Source organism: Lepidochelys kempii, chromosome 2, assembly GCF_965140285.1.
Source record: "Lepidochelys kempii isolate rLepKem1 chromosome 2, rLepKem1.hap1, whole genome shotgun sequence".
Taxonomy (NCBI): Eukaryota; Metazoa; Chordata; order Testudines; family Cheloniidae; genus Lepidochelys; species Lepidochelys kempii.
In genome coordinates this window covers 108,786,317-108,805,837 of record NC_136381.1, presented here as the reverse complement: position 1 = coordinate 108,805,837, position 19,521 = coordinate 108,786,317, and the positions used below count along the sequence as shown (strand labels likewise).

Sequence of the window (19,521 nt, the reverse complement as noted above, 5' to 3'; positions counted from 1 at the left end):
GCAGGATGGCTACTGGCACCCCGTATTCTGACATTCTAATGGTTTAAGGCAGTGATACTCAGACCTCAGTGGTTCAGGAGCCAGATTGGCAATCAGCAGTACCCAAAAGAGTCACAGTAGCATGAATTCATTGTTTCATTAAATATGAATAGTACTATAGCAAAACAGTATGAGAGGGGAAATAGTTCATACTACTGTGGCTCTTTTGGGTACTGCTGATTCCTAATTTGGCTTCCGAACCACAGAGGTCTGCCATATCTATAATTCTTACAGCAAATAAGTTAGTAGCTTAGTGCAAGTTCATAACTTATTGGTTAATAACATAGTAAAAGCATCCTGATTGGTTAACAATTAAATCACACTGTGTTTTGGTATCATGTGCTGCAAAGATATGCAGGAGACACGTTAAAGAGATCATGGGCCACATGGGAATGCGGCTCATGGGCCGCAGTCTGAGTATCACTGGTTTAAGGAGTGCAGTGTTGCAGATCCTTGGTGCAGCACAAGGAGGGGTGATACTCAAATCCTGTTACTTCCTCTACCTCTCCTCATTATCCCCATCCATAACAGAACAGGAAAGAGGCTGCTGGCAGAGGTAGGTTGCCAATGAGAGCCTGGAGACAGAGAAGAGCAGGAAGAAGACCAACAGAACCAAGATTCAGCAGAGCAGAAGGGAGCAGCAGAGCACCAGGAGGCTGAAACACCAAACTGAGAAGAGAACAGCAGGTGATCCTAAGAGCCGATCTAGAACTAAGGTCTTCAGGGTCCAACACCACATCAGCAAAACCAGCCAGCTGGAGACCAGGACCACAGAGCCCAAGGGGGCAGGCAGGAACCTAATGATTGGGAAATCAAGGCCTTCACACCCAAACAGCAGTGGCACAAACTGACCAGCAGAAGACCAGGCAGGCAGACTGGCAAGTGTGAGGCTGTAGCCACCAGGCCCAAGTCAGGATGAACCAGAATGGGGAACAGAACAGAAGATGATATGACAAAAGAACTGGCCAGCTGCGGGGGTGGGGAGGGCAGGCCTTTGTCCATTTAAGGGAGGTGCATTTAGGCTCACCAGTGACTAATTACTTACCACCCAGGTGATGAGTTTCAGGTGAGAGATCAGGTGACAGCCTGCAGGCTCACCTGGTTCTCAAATAAAAGGTCAGCAAGTAGCTTCAATAGGGAGAGAGACCTGCATGTAGCAGGACGGCTCCTGTAGGAGACCCAGTGTTAGGATGAAAGTCCTGGAAGGCGATTCTCCACACCAGCTAATTGTAAAACCTGGCTGGAGACACCTGTTGTATGAGCAGGGCAAGAAACCTTATGTGGAAGAGGCTTTATGAGGAGCCAGGCAGCAGGACCTTATTTATCGGTTTTGAGTATTGATTTTAAAAAATAAACCTGTCCCTGGGTTTGACCCACTACAGCCCTCCTGGCTCAAACCAGTAGAGGAAGGCAGAACACCAGCTGTGTCGGGGTAGGCAGCCTATGCAGAAACTGGACTAATGGGGAATAAGAAGGGTGTAGATTAGATTCATTCATGTATTCATACTTTCATTATTTCCCTTAGTCTCCTTTTTACCTCACTCCATGAGAAATCTCTCGCCCGAGAAAATATACTTTTTTATATTCCTATTATTAATATTCTTGTACATTGCTGAAGGAATGGGGCAAGGCTTGGGGACCCAATGTATTAAAACTGTATGAATAGGCTCAGTCTTTAAACCAGCCGCTGTTGGCTACATTTTTCAAGCCCATTTTAATCCATAACATTTATCATTTAAGTTACTTTTCACGTTACCTCAATTAATTTGAACATGCTATGTTTGAGCTACAAAACTATTGCTAAGAGTGGGGAATGGCTCTGTTCCAACTTCCCCAGCCCTGCTAAGATTTTCAGCATGTTCCATCACAATTTCAAACCAATGCAGTTCAAAGTATGACTCACTACTGCACTCCAATAGCCAACAATATTATGTAAACTGCCTTCATTTGTGCTGCAACATATGCTATTTTTTCCATCATGAATAATTGGCTAAACAGTAAGAGTGAGAGGAAAATCCTTTAACTTGAATGTATGCCAATTTCTTCTCATTCTCCTATGCAGGCATGAATAAATATTGAATTTCTAGCTGTAGATTTGGTTTCTACAACTTGGTCCACTGATCCAGAACAATAGATTGCTCCCTTCTTTCCCCAAGACACAGGCACCAGTACTGATCAAGAAAGAAACAAAGCGTATTTTAGCATCTTTTCTCTCTGGTCCCTTTTCACACAGGCAGTGTAGTGCTAGTTATCAACTACATCAGGATTTCTGGGTTCTAGTTCTGGCTCTGCCTTCTGAATGTGTTAGGTAAACCCTCAGAGAGCCCCTACCAAATTATAAGCAAGCACAGGGATTCTGTCTTCAGGTACAACTGCAGTGACCACGGGCGTATGTCTAAGCCAATGAAGGTGAGTTCTAAAACTTGCACAAAGAGAGTAGACAAGAGGATATATATTACAAACCAACACTAGACCTAATGGGAGCATTAATCCAACAGTCTAAGCAATGCCCAAGTCAACCCAAAACAAAAAGGTGGAATAACTCTCAGGCTGCCAGCTGACCTGTTCCTCTGGATTACTTACATAAACCACTTTTCCAGGTAACATTACTACCTCCATATCTTCAACTAAGAGCTCAAAATAACAGCAAGTGAAAAGCAATTCCACATGCAGAGAGAGAAGGGATGAACACTAACAAAGAACTATCACTTGAAGAACTCTGAGACAATACATTATCTGTGATTATGTTTTGCAAAATATTGCAAAGAGAACTACTCTACTGCCCTGTAAATCTCTTCTACTGATGCTTCCTATCTTCGTACAAGAATCAGCTATGGTTTCAACACAGTTTGCCAATTCTGATCAAGGTACCATCTGCCCAATAAGGTTCAGTGAGACACTAAACATACACCTGGCTAAGGTAGTTTCAGAAACTCTAGGTACCTTTCTTTTTGACCCTAGCATAAGGAATAAATAAAATCTGACAGTCTATAACTTTTACTTTTGGGCTGGTGATGGTTCAATGCTCTCTTGTCATCAAGGCAATGGCATTTCCTGTATTTGCAGTTCTGGGAAGCTCTGTGTTCAGTACCAAAATACTGACTTGTTTCACAAAACACAGATTTTGAACTGCCTGTGATCTTATTCTGACTGCCTAACTAACTCAGGGATAAATGGGAAATGCATAAAGGCCAAACAGCAAGAGGGAAAAATTAAAAACAGGTTTTTTTTAAAACCCATCCTCCAGGACACAATACTGAAGAGAGTGTGGCTTGACATAATCTCCAACAACAACTTAAAGACAAGAGGTCTCCATGTAAATTGCTGAAGCTGCAGGAGACTAAACTGGGCAAAGTACAAAACACCCTCCCTCTCTTTGGTACAGATGTGATACACTAACTAAAAATTCACAAAATTTAGACAATACAGTGGATACTCTAGTTAAATCCATAAAACTGCTGCAACTGAGTGGAGATGGTGAGAACAGACAGATAAGATACAAAAATGAACTTCTGGGTTGCTGCCAGCCTCTGGATGGAACAGGGTAATTGAATTCTTGTCCCCATGTAACTTTACCTGTGGATGTTGGGAATACTCGCAATGTTCATGATGCCATAGCTCATTATCACCAGTACAAAAATATGGATTGAGTACCTTGAAAACAAAAAGATAAACATTTAGATAGTCTAAAAGTAAGACTGCAGGGCTGATGGGAAAAAAAAATCCCTTTTCTGCCATGTAACCTAACTAAATTTGAAATACAGCTGGTAAACATGGAACCACCCCACAATGCAGTTTTTACAGAGTGACTAGAACAGTGCTTCGAATAAGAATCCTGTCAACCAGTTTGGGTCTAAAATGTTCTTTTTTTAAAATAATCAAATTGAATACTCAACAATGGATGCATCTCCTCTAATGAAGATATATGTTTATGTCTTCTTAGGCGATGGTGTCTCTTTGATGCCTGCAGTAAACTTGTCATAGATAAATACAACATACATCTACAAGAGAGACAAGGGAATATCTTTTATTGGACCAGCATCTGTTGGTGAGAGAGACAAGCTTTTGAGCTACATAGAGCTCTTCTTCAGCTTGTCTCTCTCACCAACGGAAGTTGGACCAATAGCAGATATTACCTCACCCACCTTGTCTCTCTAATGTCGTGGGACCAACAGGGCTACAACAACACTGCAAATATACATCTGCAAGTCATTACAGTTTGTTCTGGGCTTTGGGGCGGTTAGGTGGTGGTTGTTTTGCAGGACTGCAACACACAAGTTGTCTCAGGACTGAACACAAATGATCTAGGAAAACTGACATGAAATAAAACATAATTGCTAGCATAATTTGTTTATCTGAAAGTTAAATACTCACCATCCAAAACAGAAAACAGCAAAGTATATTCCAAAGAGAGTGGCAAATGCATGACGAACAACAGAACTGACATTGCTGGGGCTCAAATAAATTCGAAACCAAAAAGCAGCGAACAAGGCAAACAGCTGACAGGCTACAAAATTGACCTAAAACAAAAACAAACAAAAAAAGAAATTTGGAATGTTACTTGGCCATAGGCTTCATTGTTGGAGATCACAACAGCTTCCTCTTGTGACTCTGGAAAAAGCTATATAGAATTTCTCACCTATGACAAGAAACCAGGGTAGATCCAGGAGGAAAAAGAATAAAGGAGTTGACCTTGTTTCATGGGCAAAGCTCCCAGTAAAGTCCCTTTGAAATGGGAGCTTTGCTTGACTAAGGCCAAAAGGATCAAACCCTATGGGCCAGAATGTGGGTCATTTAACAGTCCCATCCAGGAGTAACAGCAGCCCCTGCATGGCTGTTTTTTAATCCTTCCACACAGATGGGCAGGGATGGAAGTGGGTAGAATCTTGGTTCTTCCCCCCACTCACCATAATGCACCAACCTCCTTGAGGCCTCTCCTCCCGGTGCATGCCCAAAGAGCAGTGGCTGGAAACAATAAGGCCCATAATAAGGAGTTCTGCTAATTAAAACAGAAATTAGCCACGGTAATGGGTACTGCCAACCTCAAGAAAGAGGCTTGTGAGTGCAGGAGACAGAGCCATCAAGTGGAATTCACTCTCAGAATAGCCACAAGCCTCCGTGAATTCAAAGCAAAACACAAAACTTGCTTCTGCCACTGCCCTTCCCCTCAGTTGCCCCCCAAAAACCCCACAGAGTTAAAACAAATAAAGCTCTTTTGTTTTTTCTAATAAATGTGTAAGGTGCTCAGATACCTCAGTGATGGACAGGATATGGAAACCTAGACAGATAAAATTAGATTTACTTTATTTTGCTGCACTCGTTTTCTTGAACATTCACCTCAGTCTCTTTGGCAACGTACTAAGCTGTGAATCTAGACCAAGTTAGCATATCACATTGGGAAATCCTTTAAACTAAGGCTGCCTAAGCACTGCTGGGTCTGACTTATTGTCCACATGAAAGTCACATATTAAATAAATAATTCAGGGATGTCGTTTCTTACGGTATGTCTACACTGTAAAGTAAGCCCAGGGTTAGTAGAACTCAAGTTAGTAGACCCTGGGTTTGTTAACCTAGGGCTTGAGCATCTACACTCATTTGTAACTTCAGATTAGGAATTGTTGAACCCTGAGACCCAACCTGGGGCTCCAATATCTACACCTCATTATGCATGCCCATCTCCAATCACCCATATCCCAGCCTTCCTAGCATCTCCCAAAATGTGGCCACTCTAGCCCTTTCTTTGTGGTACAGTGTGGGGAAACTTGACTGTCCAGAGAACAAAGAAAGTTGGCTTGTGTGGTTGTGAAATAATTTTGACAAACTCCCAGACTCTGAGTCCAATAGGGCTGTATCTACGTTGCAAATTCCTGGCTCGACTCAGGCTCAGACCCTCCACCCCCATGGGGTGCCAGGATCCTGCTCCAAGCCCTGGGCTAACACTATTTGTGTGTATACAGAAGGGGGGTTAGTCCTGAGCCTCAGTTTGAACCCTGGGCTTACACTGCAGTACAGACATATCTTTAAGGTCTTTGGCATGGCAGAGCACATTCATATTCAGCATGGTCCTGTTGCAGTAAAAGCAGTCTGTAAATATTTTTTGGTTCAGTTATTAAACAAAACTATTTATTTCAGTATTGATAAAACGGAAATTGCTGCCGCTCTAAAGTTCAAAACATGTAGGATTTCAGCCTCAAGCTCTTTGGAGCAGAGCCAGTCTCTTCTTGTGTCTTTTGCAACCTCGTAATACAGTCAACACTTAAACAATAAAAGGCATCATATGATTACGACTCAGGAGTAAATAGAGGAGCTTTCTCCCACCATGACAATACTTTAAGCCTGTCTGAATAAGGGAATTACTCCTCCCATCTGTATCAAGCATTAAAAGCAGATGTAAAGAGCATCTCAGAGAAAGCCATTTGCAGTGCACAACAAGATGACTTTATTGGTCGTACAAAACCCAGGAACTATTGTACAATTCTTGAGCACAGGTTGCTGTCACATTATGTATTAACAGACTGTTTAAATTTAGAGCACCAACCTCACATAGTCAGGCTTAGCACAGTGCGGGGGTCCAATGAGATCTGGAAGCAGAGGAGGACATCTGTTCCACAAGTCTGTAAAGTGGCAGTATAGCCACTCCATGGCCACTGCTACAGCCCAAAGGCTCAGGTTGTGCCCCATGTATGTGGGACCACATGGGTATGCCTACTTGGCAATGTACTTGCCCTCAAAGCCTGCCCCAACCCCTCTCGTTTGGGGCTGTACATAGGTAAGCTTTGATGGAGCTAAGCTGCATGGCAGGCTGGAATGCTGAGCCGCTATGCAGGCTTCTCAAAGCCCACCCCACCTACCCACAATGGACAGAGAGGGAGAGAACGTGGACTTTGACCTGCGTATCTGTTTAAAAGACAAAACAACAACACCCTGTTTTGTGGGAGCAGTAGTCATGGAAAACTCACCAGGAAAGGCAACAACAAAAAACATAGTATTTACTTTTCCCCCACTTTACTATTTCATTGACCATTCGATCCAAGATCTTGGTTGTGCCTTAGACCTTCAGAGTCACAATTCCCTCCCTGTGCTGCTTTTGGGGCAGTACAGCTACATGTTGCTCCTTACACTGGGATAAAAGTAAAAGCAAATTCCAGCCCTAACTTTCATTCTACTTTCAATGCTTAAAGGCAATTTCTTTATAAGAAACTCCAGTGCCATAGATCTAATTTACATGGAGAGTGATAATCTTGGAACTGTAATTTTCACTTAACCCTCTTGCCCTGAATTAAACTAACAGTAGCCTCCAGCACCATGGTTACAACATGCCATTAACGCAGGAAATCTAATTTAGAAAGCTAACAATTTAGAAGTAATTTACAGTACCTGAAAAGGAAGGTTAGAGTGAGGGAATCAAAGAAGAACAAATTGAAATAGCAGCGCCCCTGAAAGTCATTTTGAAAGTAAATGACTAAGTACTACTCTAAAGGGAATGAGAAAGCAGTATAAATTGGCATGGTTTTCAAGATCAAACACTGTTTTCTAACTGTTTCACAGAAGCAGAAGGATGTGGTTTACAATGCTAATAAACTGCCTCTTCACTGACTGAGGGCACACTCACCCCTACCCTGGTCATCTCCTCCTTCTTCTCACCGGCTATGACCCAAACGCTAATGCGCATTCAACATCCTTTCCTCCACATCCTTATCCAACTGATAAAGATACTCCAGCAAGAATATGCTTTATTTATGTATTTTTGTTTCATTTTGTTTAGTGCTAATGGGCATAATTATCTAAAATCTGTTCCTTACAGGTTTTCTATCAACCAAGAAACGAGTGTGCCTAAATTACGCTTGAACCATTTTCTTCTTCTGCATCTTGGGCAATATGTAATGTGATGCCTTAAATATATCCATGGTTTTTCACCCCCTAACTATACCATGATAAGACATAACACTAAGCATTGTTTGCAATTTTATTAGAGAAAACACCCATGCAATTTATATATATATTTAATACAGTAGAACCTCAGAATCACGAATGCCTCTGGAATGGAGGTTGTTTGTAACTCTGAAATATTTGTAACTCTGAACAAAACATTATGCTTGTTCTTTCAAAAGTTTACAACTGAACATTGACTTATTACACCTTTGAAACTTTACTATGCAGAGGAAAAATGCTGCTTTATCCCTCCGCTCCCTTTTTAGTAGTTTATTTTTAACACAGTACTGTACTATATTTGTTTCTCCCCTACCCCACAGCTGCCTGATTGTTTTACTTCCAGTTCCAAATGAGGTGTGTAGTTTACTGGTCAGTTCATAACTCTGGTGTTTGAAACTCTGATGTTCTACTGTACCTACACGAGTATGCACAACATGGTGTGGTATAAAGGTTTTATTCACATTGCAGGATCAGGGCCTTAGTTACCATAAGATTAATTTTCAGAGGTCCTGAATGCTCACAGCTCCCACTGACTGCCAGTGGAGTTGCAGGTGCTCAACACTTCTACAAATCACTACCCATAAGTTCAGCTGTGCAAGGCTCAAAAAAATCTAAACATTTATCCACAAGTCTTTTCTAAACATAAAATTGTCACAGATTTAAAGTCTTTTTTCACAGGATCTTCCAGGGCCTGATGCAAATGCTGGCCTCATTGGAAAGCTTTTCCCAGTGGTATAAAATTCCCATTTCTAACCATGTAGTGTGGTTTAAAGCTGCAGCTTTTTATTGTCGAGAAAAATTGGTTTTCATGACAGACCAAATCTTGTCCATTCTCTGCATCAGGGAAACTAATTCTGAGGGAGGGGAGAATTCTACATCTCAGGAGAAGAGGAAAAGAAACAGTCAACAGTACATAATAAATTATCATATGCATATCATATGTTGTGTGTGTGTGTGTGAGAGAGAGAGAGAGTGAGAGAGAGAGAGAGAGAGAGGGTTATAACACAATAAGCATACTGCAGTTTATTATGCAGATTCCTTTGGGACCTTTTGCTTACCATACATATTTGAGGTAGTTAAGTAAGGTTGCTATGAAGAACAAACATTTCCCCTAATTTTCAAAACTGAGCACATGTCTATGCTTTAAAGTAACTTTATATGATACAATTTGTGTGCACTCAATGCTGGATCACAAAGAAGGAAAGTTCATTCCTTCTCCCTGATCCCAAAATCCCTGGCTGTGGGAATTGCCACATTGGCAGAAGAGCATAAAACCACCCTCCTTTTGATTCATACCATTTCTGTTGTTGGTGTTGCTAACAGCACAGTGGAAATAATGAATTAGGGGATTCTGAATGTTGACTTAGGAAAATAATTATTCACTTATCTTAAAAATGATCCCTTCCGTTTCAAGCCTACAATTATTTGTATATTATATAACCCATCTTTTAACTGCTCATGCCCATTCAATGTTGCCTTCGGATCCTTTCATTTCAAACTTCTTCAGCCTTGACAACATGAAAGAAATGCATTGGCTTTCTACAAAGCCGATTTCTACTGAATAAGATACAATAAATGAACCATCAGAGCACATAGTACGCCGCCAAGGCCAGCCTTGGAAAGATACCACCATCCCCTCAGTTTTCATTATTCAACTTGTCTCTTGGTCCATCAGTCAGCTGGTGAAGGCAGCAATATAATGCAGCAGCAAGGCACTCTGCCACTGAAGAAAGAGAGAAGTTGGGGCAACTCCAACCATGCAGTTAATAAAGGAATGGTACAGGATGGACTGCTACTGAGAGCTCCTCAACCAGAGAACAGTAGCTGCAAAGTTAAGCCTTAAGTCTGGGGAACCAGGTAGCTGACATAAGAACGGCCATACTAGGTCAGATCAAAGGTCCATCTAGCTCAGTATTCTGTCTTCCGACAGTGGCCAATGCCAGGTGCCCCAGAGGGAATAAACAGAACAGGTAATCATCAAGTGATCCATCCCCTTTCACCCATTCCCAGCTTCTGGCAAACAGAGGCTAGGGACACCATCCCTGCCCATCCTAGTTAATAGCCACTGATGGACCTATCCTCCATGAATTTATCTAGTTCTTTTTTGAACCCTGTTATAGTCTTGGTCTTCTCAACATCCTCTGACAAGGAGTTCCACAGGTTGATTGTGCATTATGTGAAAAAATACTTCCTTTTGTTTGTTTTAAACCTGCTGCCTATTAATTTCATTTGGTGACCCCTAGTTTTTGTGCTATGAGAAGGAATAAATAACACTTCCTTATTTACTTTCTCTTTGACAGACCAAGGGAATCCTCACTGCATAGTGTTGTCGGTAGCTACCGGTGTGGGGCTCTGCTCTTGTTTGATGATGATAACAGTTGGCTGCATGCATGTTCCCTCTGTGTGCTGTCCCAGCTCTGCGCAGATAGCTAATACAGCAGACCCCGAGAGAACCCCCAAAAACCACAGACTCTAGTAAGGTACGAAGGAACCTGAGCCAGGTTTATTGTCAAACGAAGCACAGTAATAGTTCCCTGTAGACTCTACAGGGCATACTACGAATTTGTGCTCCCTGGCAATGGACACAGCTCAGTCAGTGGCGGGACACTCCACTGCCCCCTAGGCTGGAAAACGATGTGTGCTCCCGGACCTATTTCTATACAGTTGCAGGACAGATTACTCATCATAGTTCAAACGAATCTACCCATCATGTTGTCTTTTTGACCTTGACTTTAAGATGCACCTGCCTGTTGCTTGTTATGTCTGTGGAGTGTTCTGATGCTGTCTTGGTGCAAGTTCCTCTCATTAGCACTTATGTGCATGTGCACGTGCTTCTAACAACCTTTTCTTGCCAACTTCTGTGAGTGGGACCTGCCTCTGGCTCACAGCCCAGCTTTGCTTAACACTGCCTGGAAGTACTTTGGTTCAGGCTTCAGGCCTCAGACTGGGCCTCTGATACAAGAGTTTATGTTTCAGGGCCTCCTCTTACTACACATAGCATGGATGGTGAAGAAAGGAATTAAATTTCATGTTTTTTTTCTATAGTCATTCTATTTTTCCTCATGAACAATTACTTATTGCGTTTGTCATAGGGCCCTGAAATCCAAACTGCATCTGAAAACCTCCTAACCAAATCAAACCAAGCGACCAACAGCCCACTGTCTGGACTCTGTGAATGACATTATCTAAACATACTCCTATTGATTATATGATTCTCCTGTACTTACAATACTGTAGGTAGGTCATCATTACCAAAAAGAGGTCACCTTTAAAGGGCCCAGTCATCCCCACTTTATTTTTAATAAGAGGAGACAGTGATCTGGCAGATGTGGCTGATCGGCAAAAGGGGGAGAAGTGATCACTTCCAGGCATCAGCCCCCGACCCCCAGGTTTCAGAGCCCCTACGTGGGCATGTCTGAGAACAGAGAGGGCCTATGATGCAAGAGGGCCACTCCCCACCTTATCATTCCCAGATACTCCGTAAGATAAAGCTGACCCCTTTTGCGCTACCCTGTATGTGTTTCCCTTACATTCAACACCCACAGCAGGACGCTTTTAGGGACAGCAGTCAATGGGCAGGGAGCCAAAAGGAGGGTCCAAGACAGCAATGTGCAAAGACCCTGGCCTCAGACAGGTGTCCCAAGATCTCTACAGACCTCAGGACATTGGAGGATGTAGTAAACGGAACCTGCTGCCTCTCCCACCAAGAAACAAACCCAGCTCGCCCAATGGAATGATGAAATTGAAACAAAGCTAGAGGGAATCCAAAGTTTCCTGTTCCCTGCACAGTTTTTTCCAAAGTAGTGGACAAACTGGCCCCATGACCAGAATATTTAGTGATTCATCACATTCCTACAACAGGAGGAAAGCAACAGAAAGGTATGACAGCTCCACAGAGAAGTAAATAGTGTGTTGTCCTCTCTCTTGAAAACTATCATCGAAACCACAGAAAAACCTATATAGAAGAAGAGAGAAAATACTTTCCCTTGCTCGGAAATTCTTGGAACATTTAGAGTCAGGACACAGATGATTTAGAGCTGGTAATTCCCTGGCTTCACCCTTATAATAAATCACTAAAAATACTCCTGGTCACTGCTTCACCCAGGTTGTATTGGGTTACTCACCTCTCGCTTTAAAAAAAAAAAAAAAAAAAGAGAGAGTTTCTTTCCATTGATCCTGCAATAATCCTAGCACATGCAAAATCGCCCACAAGTCTGACCACAAAATACCTTGCTTTTCCTTTATTATTCTTTCCCCTTATACTTGCTCAAAAACTGACCTCACTTGCCAAAATGTAGGAGAATGGACTAGATTGACAATAATTCTCTCCAAACTCAAAATGGCAGCACATAGTGGCACGTCTGGATAGAATCTGAACTTCAGTGATCTCTGGCTGCCAAAACAGTCCCAGCTAAACAGTGGCAATTAACTTTCAGGCTGGAGTCTGCTCTGAACTGGCCCAAGATTACAGGAATGCAAAAGTGGCAATAAGTCACTTTTACTTCTTGCCCGAAGGTCCTGTGCTGAGCAGTATTCAGCCAGACCTGAAGATCAGGCTCTAAATCTGTTTTACTTACTAAGCAAGTACAGCACAGTCAGCAGCAGAGCTGCCAGTATGCCTTCATCCTCAGGACAAGCAGGTAATCAAAGCTTCAAGACATATATATTGGCCCTGCCTACAAGGGAGCTATTTAGTCCCAAGTACTATGTTGATACCTGTCAACTGGAACCAGCATTGAATCTAGCAAGTAATTTCTCATAGGCCACCAAACAGATGTTCTCAGCGCTCAGGAAAGCATTAAGGATCAGTGATAGTGAATAAGACTAAAGGTTGCAGGGATTCATTCTTAACTCAAACTCCAGGCAGCATTGTTTGGTTAACATTTTAACAAGTGGCCCCCATAGAAATTTCCCCATTAGTCAGACATGTGTATTTCTGCAGAGGAAAAGAAAGAGATTTGGAAGTGTAATCATTTGTTTTCTCCATAAGGCTTATTATATACATAACCAAGAGTGCCACTTGGCAAACAAATACAATTAAGTGCACTTTGCTGAAAATGTTTATACTTTGATTCTGAAAATTAAACAGAATATTTTGATAGCATCGAACAACAGCCAAATTGTGATGTTTGAAATTGGATGTGTGTGCACGTGTCTGTGGAGTTACTATTGGGGGTGAGAGTTGGGAATATACCCAAAAGGAATTTCTGAAATATACCTGACACTTCCTGGAATCTGGGCCATTCCAAAGGCAACATTTTTGCTCTTCTGAAGCATTTTTATGAAGTCAAAGGACAAATTCTCTCCGGCAGGGATGATTTAACTCTATCCAGGGAGAGGGTGAACTCCACCCAAAGCAGGAAAATCACCATATCTGCCCCTGCTACTGGGAGGGGCAATTTTAGGGCTGTGTGCACTAACAGGAGCTGTACAACTTATCTCCATGCACATCTCTCAAGAATATTGAACTGTGATACTGTTTTCATGAGTAAATTCTGCTGATTTCCTACTTACAGGGTAAATAATCTTTGTTGTTTACACTCTAAAGTTGAAACAGATGTTCTTTCTGGATTACCTTTAAGAAGCCATTAAAGGAATAATCACTAGTGGGACATGTGATATAGCTGTGGAATAGATTAAATCTGTAGTCACTGGAAATTTAGAAAGGAAAATAATTAAATGAAAAGTAGTCTTGAAAAATCTAACCTGTAACTTAATTCTAGGTTAGAAATCATGCAAGCCTGTATGCTTACCTTTAACGGCTGATTGATCCACGGCTCTATTTTGCTCTCAGCAACTCTTATACTGAACTGTAACTATTCTGTATACTGCACAGATGTTTAAATAGTGCTCAGTTATGAGCAATGATGTTCTGCCACAACCCAGTTCTCTCAATGGATAATACCAGTAACTTCCTATGATAGATACAAAGGAATTCCGAGATAGCCAGGAGTACTTAGAAAACTTCAGTAATTCAGGGGTTTTCTAATCACAACACCTTAAGAGATTAGCTATGAAGCACATTAGTAGCCCAGACTGTAATAATGCCAATGTTTTATACTGATAATAGAAACTTTCATCTTGAAAAGTGCTTTACAAATAAAATAAAATAATAACAATAATAAAAAAATAATATTAATTCCACGCGTCTCTGAAATGCTGCCACCTCTTATGGCAGATGTTTAAGAGCAATACTACAAGCCAATCCACAACACAGGATAGAAAGTGAACAATACTTGAAGGAATAACATAAGTGAAATATAATTATCCAAACTGGAACTGTGCCAGGAAAACAGGACTAACACCCTTACTTTTGCAAAAAGTGCTATAGGATTGTTAATGACCCCCCCCCCAAGTGATTGGGACCTTGATTTCACAAATCACCTGAAAGATGGCATCTCCTGCCTTCCTAACCATGGTGCTGGAACACTGGTTCAATGCTGAATCAGAGGGAAGTGCGCTACCGCCACTGGCTTTCTTTGTCAGTCTCCTTTTAAAGTACTGATGACCAGACTTACCCTGCTTAAATGATGATGTGTAAATTGAAGTGAAATGGTTTTGGAATTGTGAAAAGGAAAAGAAAAAAGTGACGACTCAAGAGGATGTATCTACTTAGAAACGGCTCAAAGACTGCACCAGTGGCAGTCCTTGTCTTTCCAGAAAAGGAGAAGCTTTAATTTTACCCTCTTGGTAGTCACTTCCCCACCTTGCTAACTTAAAATTCATAAGCACCCACGTCTAGCAACCCTGACCAACAAAACACTTGTTATACAATATTTCATTTTACAACATAGTTTAGCTAGGTCATGAAAGCCCTTTCATCACTAGAAATGCATCTGAGTTGCATGAATGGAATTACAATGCCTGCTGAGATAGCCTTTCCCTAAATAACCTGAAGTACCAAATTTGAGTTTTAACCAAATTGTCCATGTTGTATTACAGAAATCCAAATCTGAGCCAAAGATTTAGAGAATATTATAGTAACCAACATACGTCTGAGAATCAGCATTTTTATCTATATACTTGCTTACCAGTAGAGCCCAACCCATGCCTCCTGATTAACAAGGATTAAAATACTACTACCAGGAAGCAATCAAAAGAAACATTGGGAGGTTTACTTTGTGGTATACACCCTGTAAATAATTTCTTTAGGTAAAAGGGCACAGAGCTTGGGTGGTGTGACAGGGCCTCCCAGCTATGTGGATCCTCGGGATTCAGAAGCAAGAGACAGCTGCACTGCCAGCAGCCGATGTGTAGTGCTCTGTTGCCCCTCATCCCCTCCCCGCACCGCCAAGGCAGCCTGGAACCCCCTCTTACTGCTCAGTAGCAATGCAGAGGAGATTTGTTCCAAGCTCTAACTGGTGGAAATCTAGGGGCTCGCAAGAGATAATAACGTGAAGAGCAGTCAACTCTGCCTTGCCCCATCCTCAGTCTTCTCCAAAATCCCCCAGAGAATCCCGTGTGCTGGACAAACAGTGCCACCTTGTTCTTTTCCATGTGGTCAGAGGCAGACTTATGCAGCAGCTGACGCTCTGACCCTTAGGGCTTGACTACACTGGCAAGTTTCTGCACAGTAAAGCAGCTTTTTGCGCTCAAACTGCAGACGTCTACACACTGCCATGCCACTTTGTGCGCAGAAACTCCTCAGTTGCAGCACTGCAAAAAAAACCCACCTTGACGAGAATCATAAGGCTATTCGCACAGAGGCTCCAGTGCTCTATTGCCAGTGTAGACACTTGATTGCTTTCTGCGCTGTAATTGGCCTCCAGAGCTGTCCCATAATGCCTCAAGTGACCACTCTGCTCATTGTTTTGAACTCCGCTGCCCTAGAGACATGCACCCCTCCCCTTTCAAAGCACCGTTTCTGACAGCCATTGAGTGCTGTTTAGAGAGATTGGGCAGAGAGCCCAGGGAGGGAGGTGGGGGCTGATGTCATGGTTTCCCCCTTCCCCGCCTCAGTTGCTTTCTGACACCGTCTGAACTTAGAAAACAGCATGCGGACACACACGGTCCCCCCCACATACACACTCCTGTCACACACTCTCCCCCTACCCACTTCAGTTGAAAAGCAAATGGCAATCTAGTAGGATGCCCATGGAACAATGGGATTGGGAAACCTGCATCATGTGATGCTGTGCCTGCCCCATGAGGCATTGCAAACTGATCCCAAAGCATCCTGCCGCCAGTGGCACAGTGGGAGAGCTACCACAGTGCCCTGCTGTCTTTGTCGTTGCAAGAGCTGCTAATGTGGATGCGCTCCAGTGTCACAAGGAGCACAGTGTGGACACGCAACAGTGGTTTAATTGCAGCGTTTTAATAAAAGTGGTATAACTTGTGGCACAGAAACTTGCCAGTGTAGGCATACCCTTAAGATTACACAGGTCCTGGCTTGTTATAAAATTAAACAGATTTACCGGGCCATTTCCTATAAGTGAATACCTGGCTGGTAAATACAGTGCCTGAGTGGTCTCTTCACACCTTATAAGGTCTCCAACAAAGCAAAGGGCTTTTATCTTCATAGGAATCCTCAAAAGTGTTTACTTAATCCTGTTCCTCCATCACCACGGCCACAGGAGCCATCGCAACCAGGCAGCATTCAGTCCTGGTCTACACTACACAGATCCAGATTCAACCCAATTATGTCAGTGTACACACTACAGTCTTGTTCCGTCCATGTAAGTGACATCATAACTCCACCTCCATGAGAGGCATAGGGCATATGTCAGTGTACTTAGGGCAATGCAGTGTCTGTGTAGACACTGTATTACTTATAGGGGCTGTTGGCTGTCTTGTCAATTTCACGGCTCCATGCTAGAAATTGACAAGGAAGCCAGGTAGCTAGAGCCCAGCTGCCCCCAGGCTCCCCACTTCAAGCTGGGCTGCTGCCTGGAGGCTCCCCACTAAGGGAGGCAAGAAGCCAGTGGGCAGCTGACCCACAGTTCCAGCTGGGAGTAGGGAGGCAAAAGCTGAAGAGACAAGGCAGCTGGGCTCCCAGCAGGGAGTCCTGGCTCTCAGCCCCCTCTCCCCGCCTCTCATCAGACAGTGGAAGCGCTCCTGGTGAGGACGCACACCACCAACAGAAGAAGGGTAGTGTGGACATCAGCTATTGCAGTAATTAACACAGTGGCTGTACTTAGGGCTGTAGTGTAGTCATGCCCTCAATAATGAAAGGGAAACAGGCAGCCAAGCACTAGCTAGATATCTTGGACAGGTTTTGTCAGGTAAGGGCTTGACACAAGACAAACAGACTGAAGCTTCTTTAACTCCTAGAACTCTTGCCAGCCATACAAGTCCTTGGGAGGATTTTTATCTAAATACAGCCTCCAGAGGATTACCCTCTATGGTTTTTATTTTCTCAAGATTCTTTTATAAACAGTTATAAGTAACAATGCACTAACGTGGTAGTGCAAAAGAGATCTGCAATGTTTGTTCAGTATTAAGGGTTTATTTTGGACAGCAAGTTGGAGTTCGGCAAGTCAAATATTTCCTTGTAATATCTGACTATGCCACTCGGACAAGAATACAGCATACACTTCGATTTTCTTTCAGAAGTGAACAACCAACATGCATTTGCCCCTCCCAGTTGGGGCCCATTCCTTTAGTTATGACTCAAATTAAATTCCCCAGGCACCAATGGGAGATACAGGTAAGGACTGCACAATCTTCCAAGTAATATTAGGCCCCAGTTCAGAAATGTGCCTAATTTTAAGCATATGTATAGTCTTATTGATTTCAATGAGATTATTCACATGCTTAAAAAGTTTAACCATGAAGTACATTCCTCAGCTGGGGCCTAAGTTGGTAAGTCAAGTTTTGTCTCCCATTTTCCTGTATTGCATCTGTTTTCAAAGTCAATGTAATTCTATTTGAATTTTTCTTCCTATAACAAATACTTTAATGTTCTTTAAAAAAAAAACTAAGAAACAACCACCAACGACCATCAATACCCAACACAGCAACACTCATTATCCTCCCTGCAACAGCCAACATGTGCACACAGCAGAGAGATCAGTAGAAAAAGCAGCATATTCAAGAGGTTGCTCTAAATCAGAGGTGGGCAAACTATGGCCCGAAGGCCGCATTCAGCCCGCCAGCCATTTTAATCTGGCCCTTGAGCTCCTGCTGGGGAGCAGGGTCTGGGGCTTGCCTTGCTCCAGTGCTCCAGCTGGGGAGCAGGGTCAGGGGCTGCTCCGCATGGCTCCCGAAAGCAGCGGCATGTCCCCCTTCTGGCTCCTATGCGGAGGTGCAGTCAGGGGGCTCCGCATGCTGCCCCTGCAGCTCCCTTTGGCTGGGAGCTGTGGCCAATGGGAACTGCGGGGTGGCGCCTGTGGACAGGGCAGCACGCAGCAGAGCTGCCTAGCCACACCGCCGTGTAGGAGCCAGAGGGGAGACATGCCGCTGCTTCCAGGAGTCGCTTGAGGTAAGCACTGCCTGGAGCCTGCACCCCTAATCCACCCCCCCTGAACCCCAAACCCCTGCCCCAGCCCCTGACCCCCCTCCCACACTCCAGATCCCTCAGTCCCAGCCCGTAGCACTGTCCTACTCCCCCAAACCCCTCATCCCCAGCCCCACCCCAGAGCCCACACCCTTAGCCAGAGCCCTCAGCCCCCCGGTCCCAGCCCGGGGCCCCCTCACGCACCCTGAACTCCTCATTTCTGGCCCCACCCTGGAGCCTGCATGCCCAGCCAGAGCCCTCAGCCCCCTCCTGCACCCCGACCCCAATTTTGTGAGCATTCATGGCCCGACATACAATTTCCATACCGAGATGTGGCCCTCGGGCCAAAAAGTTTGCCCACCCCTGCTCTAAACTGTGTAAATGATCTAAAATGATGAAGCTGTTGTCACTGTGTAAAATGTAAGCACACCATTCTGGAAAGAAAGTTATTTGATGAAAAATAAATCTCTGAGATGTGGTAAGGCTAGTAAATATGGATTTGTGAATCTGACTTTGGCTGTTGTTGTTTTCAAACCTTGGTCACAGTACATCAATCAGAAAAATGATTACTTTTAATTACTTAAAACATCAAGGAGAACGTTGCAAGAGTTAGCTGCTTAGAACACATTTTAAAGGGCTCAAGAGGGCTACACTCAAGGAAGGTTATAATACACTGCATGTGTGTGAGCATTAACAGAAGCAAGGGAAGCAGCCACATTCTGCAGCATATTTCTTCAACTAAAGTGTGAGAGCAAAGATTTTCAGAAGTGACTGGTGATTTGGGGTGTCTCAATTTGGGGTAGTCAAACTGAGATACCTTAAAGGGGCCTGATTTTTCAGAGGCTGGTACTTTGCGCTTTCTAAAAATCAGGCCCATTTAAGGTATCTAAAAGGGCACCCAAAAATTGAGGAACCAAAATCACTTGTCACTTCTGAAAATCTTATCCAAGATAGCTTTGTCATGTGTTTTAAAATGTTCTGATCTGGTGGGTGTAGTCTACATGATCAACTTCCTGCATCTGCAATGAGGCGGCTTTGGTAAACCTCTAGCCTTCCTGTTCTCTCCACCGTTTCAATAGTCTTACTCCCCCAAAGACACAAACCAACAGAGTTTA

At 43.3% G+C, this 19,521-nt stretch overlaps 1 protein-coding gene across 1 annotated transcript in view; it reads right to left on the bottom strand.

The window, feature by feature from the left end:
• The window catches only part of MBOAT1 (membrane bound glycerophospholipid O-acyltransferase 1), a 91,710-nt gene that overhangs the window by 47,625 nt on the left and 24,564 nt on the right, over window positions 1–19,521 (bottom strand). Inside the window, exons 2-3 of the mRNA XM_073331898.2 lie at window positions 4,414–4,559; window positions 3,616–3,693 (exon numbers count right to left, since the gene is read on the bottom strand). Coding sequence (XP_073187999.1) covers window positions 3,616–3,693; window positions 4,414–4,559 — 224 coding nt within the window. The remainder of the gene's footprint in view (window positions 1–3,615; window positions 3,694–4,413; window positions 4,560–19,521) is intronic.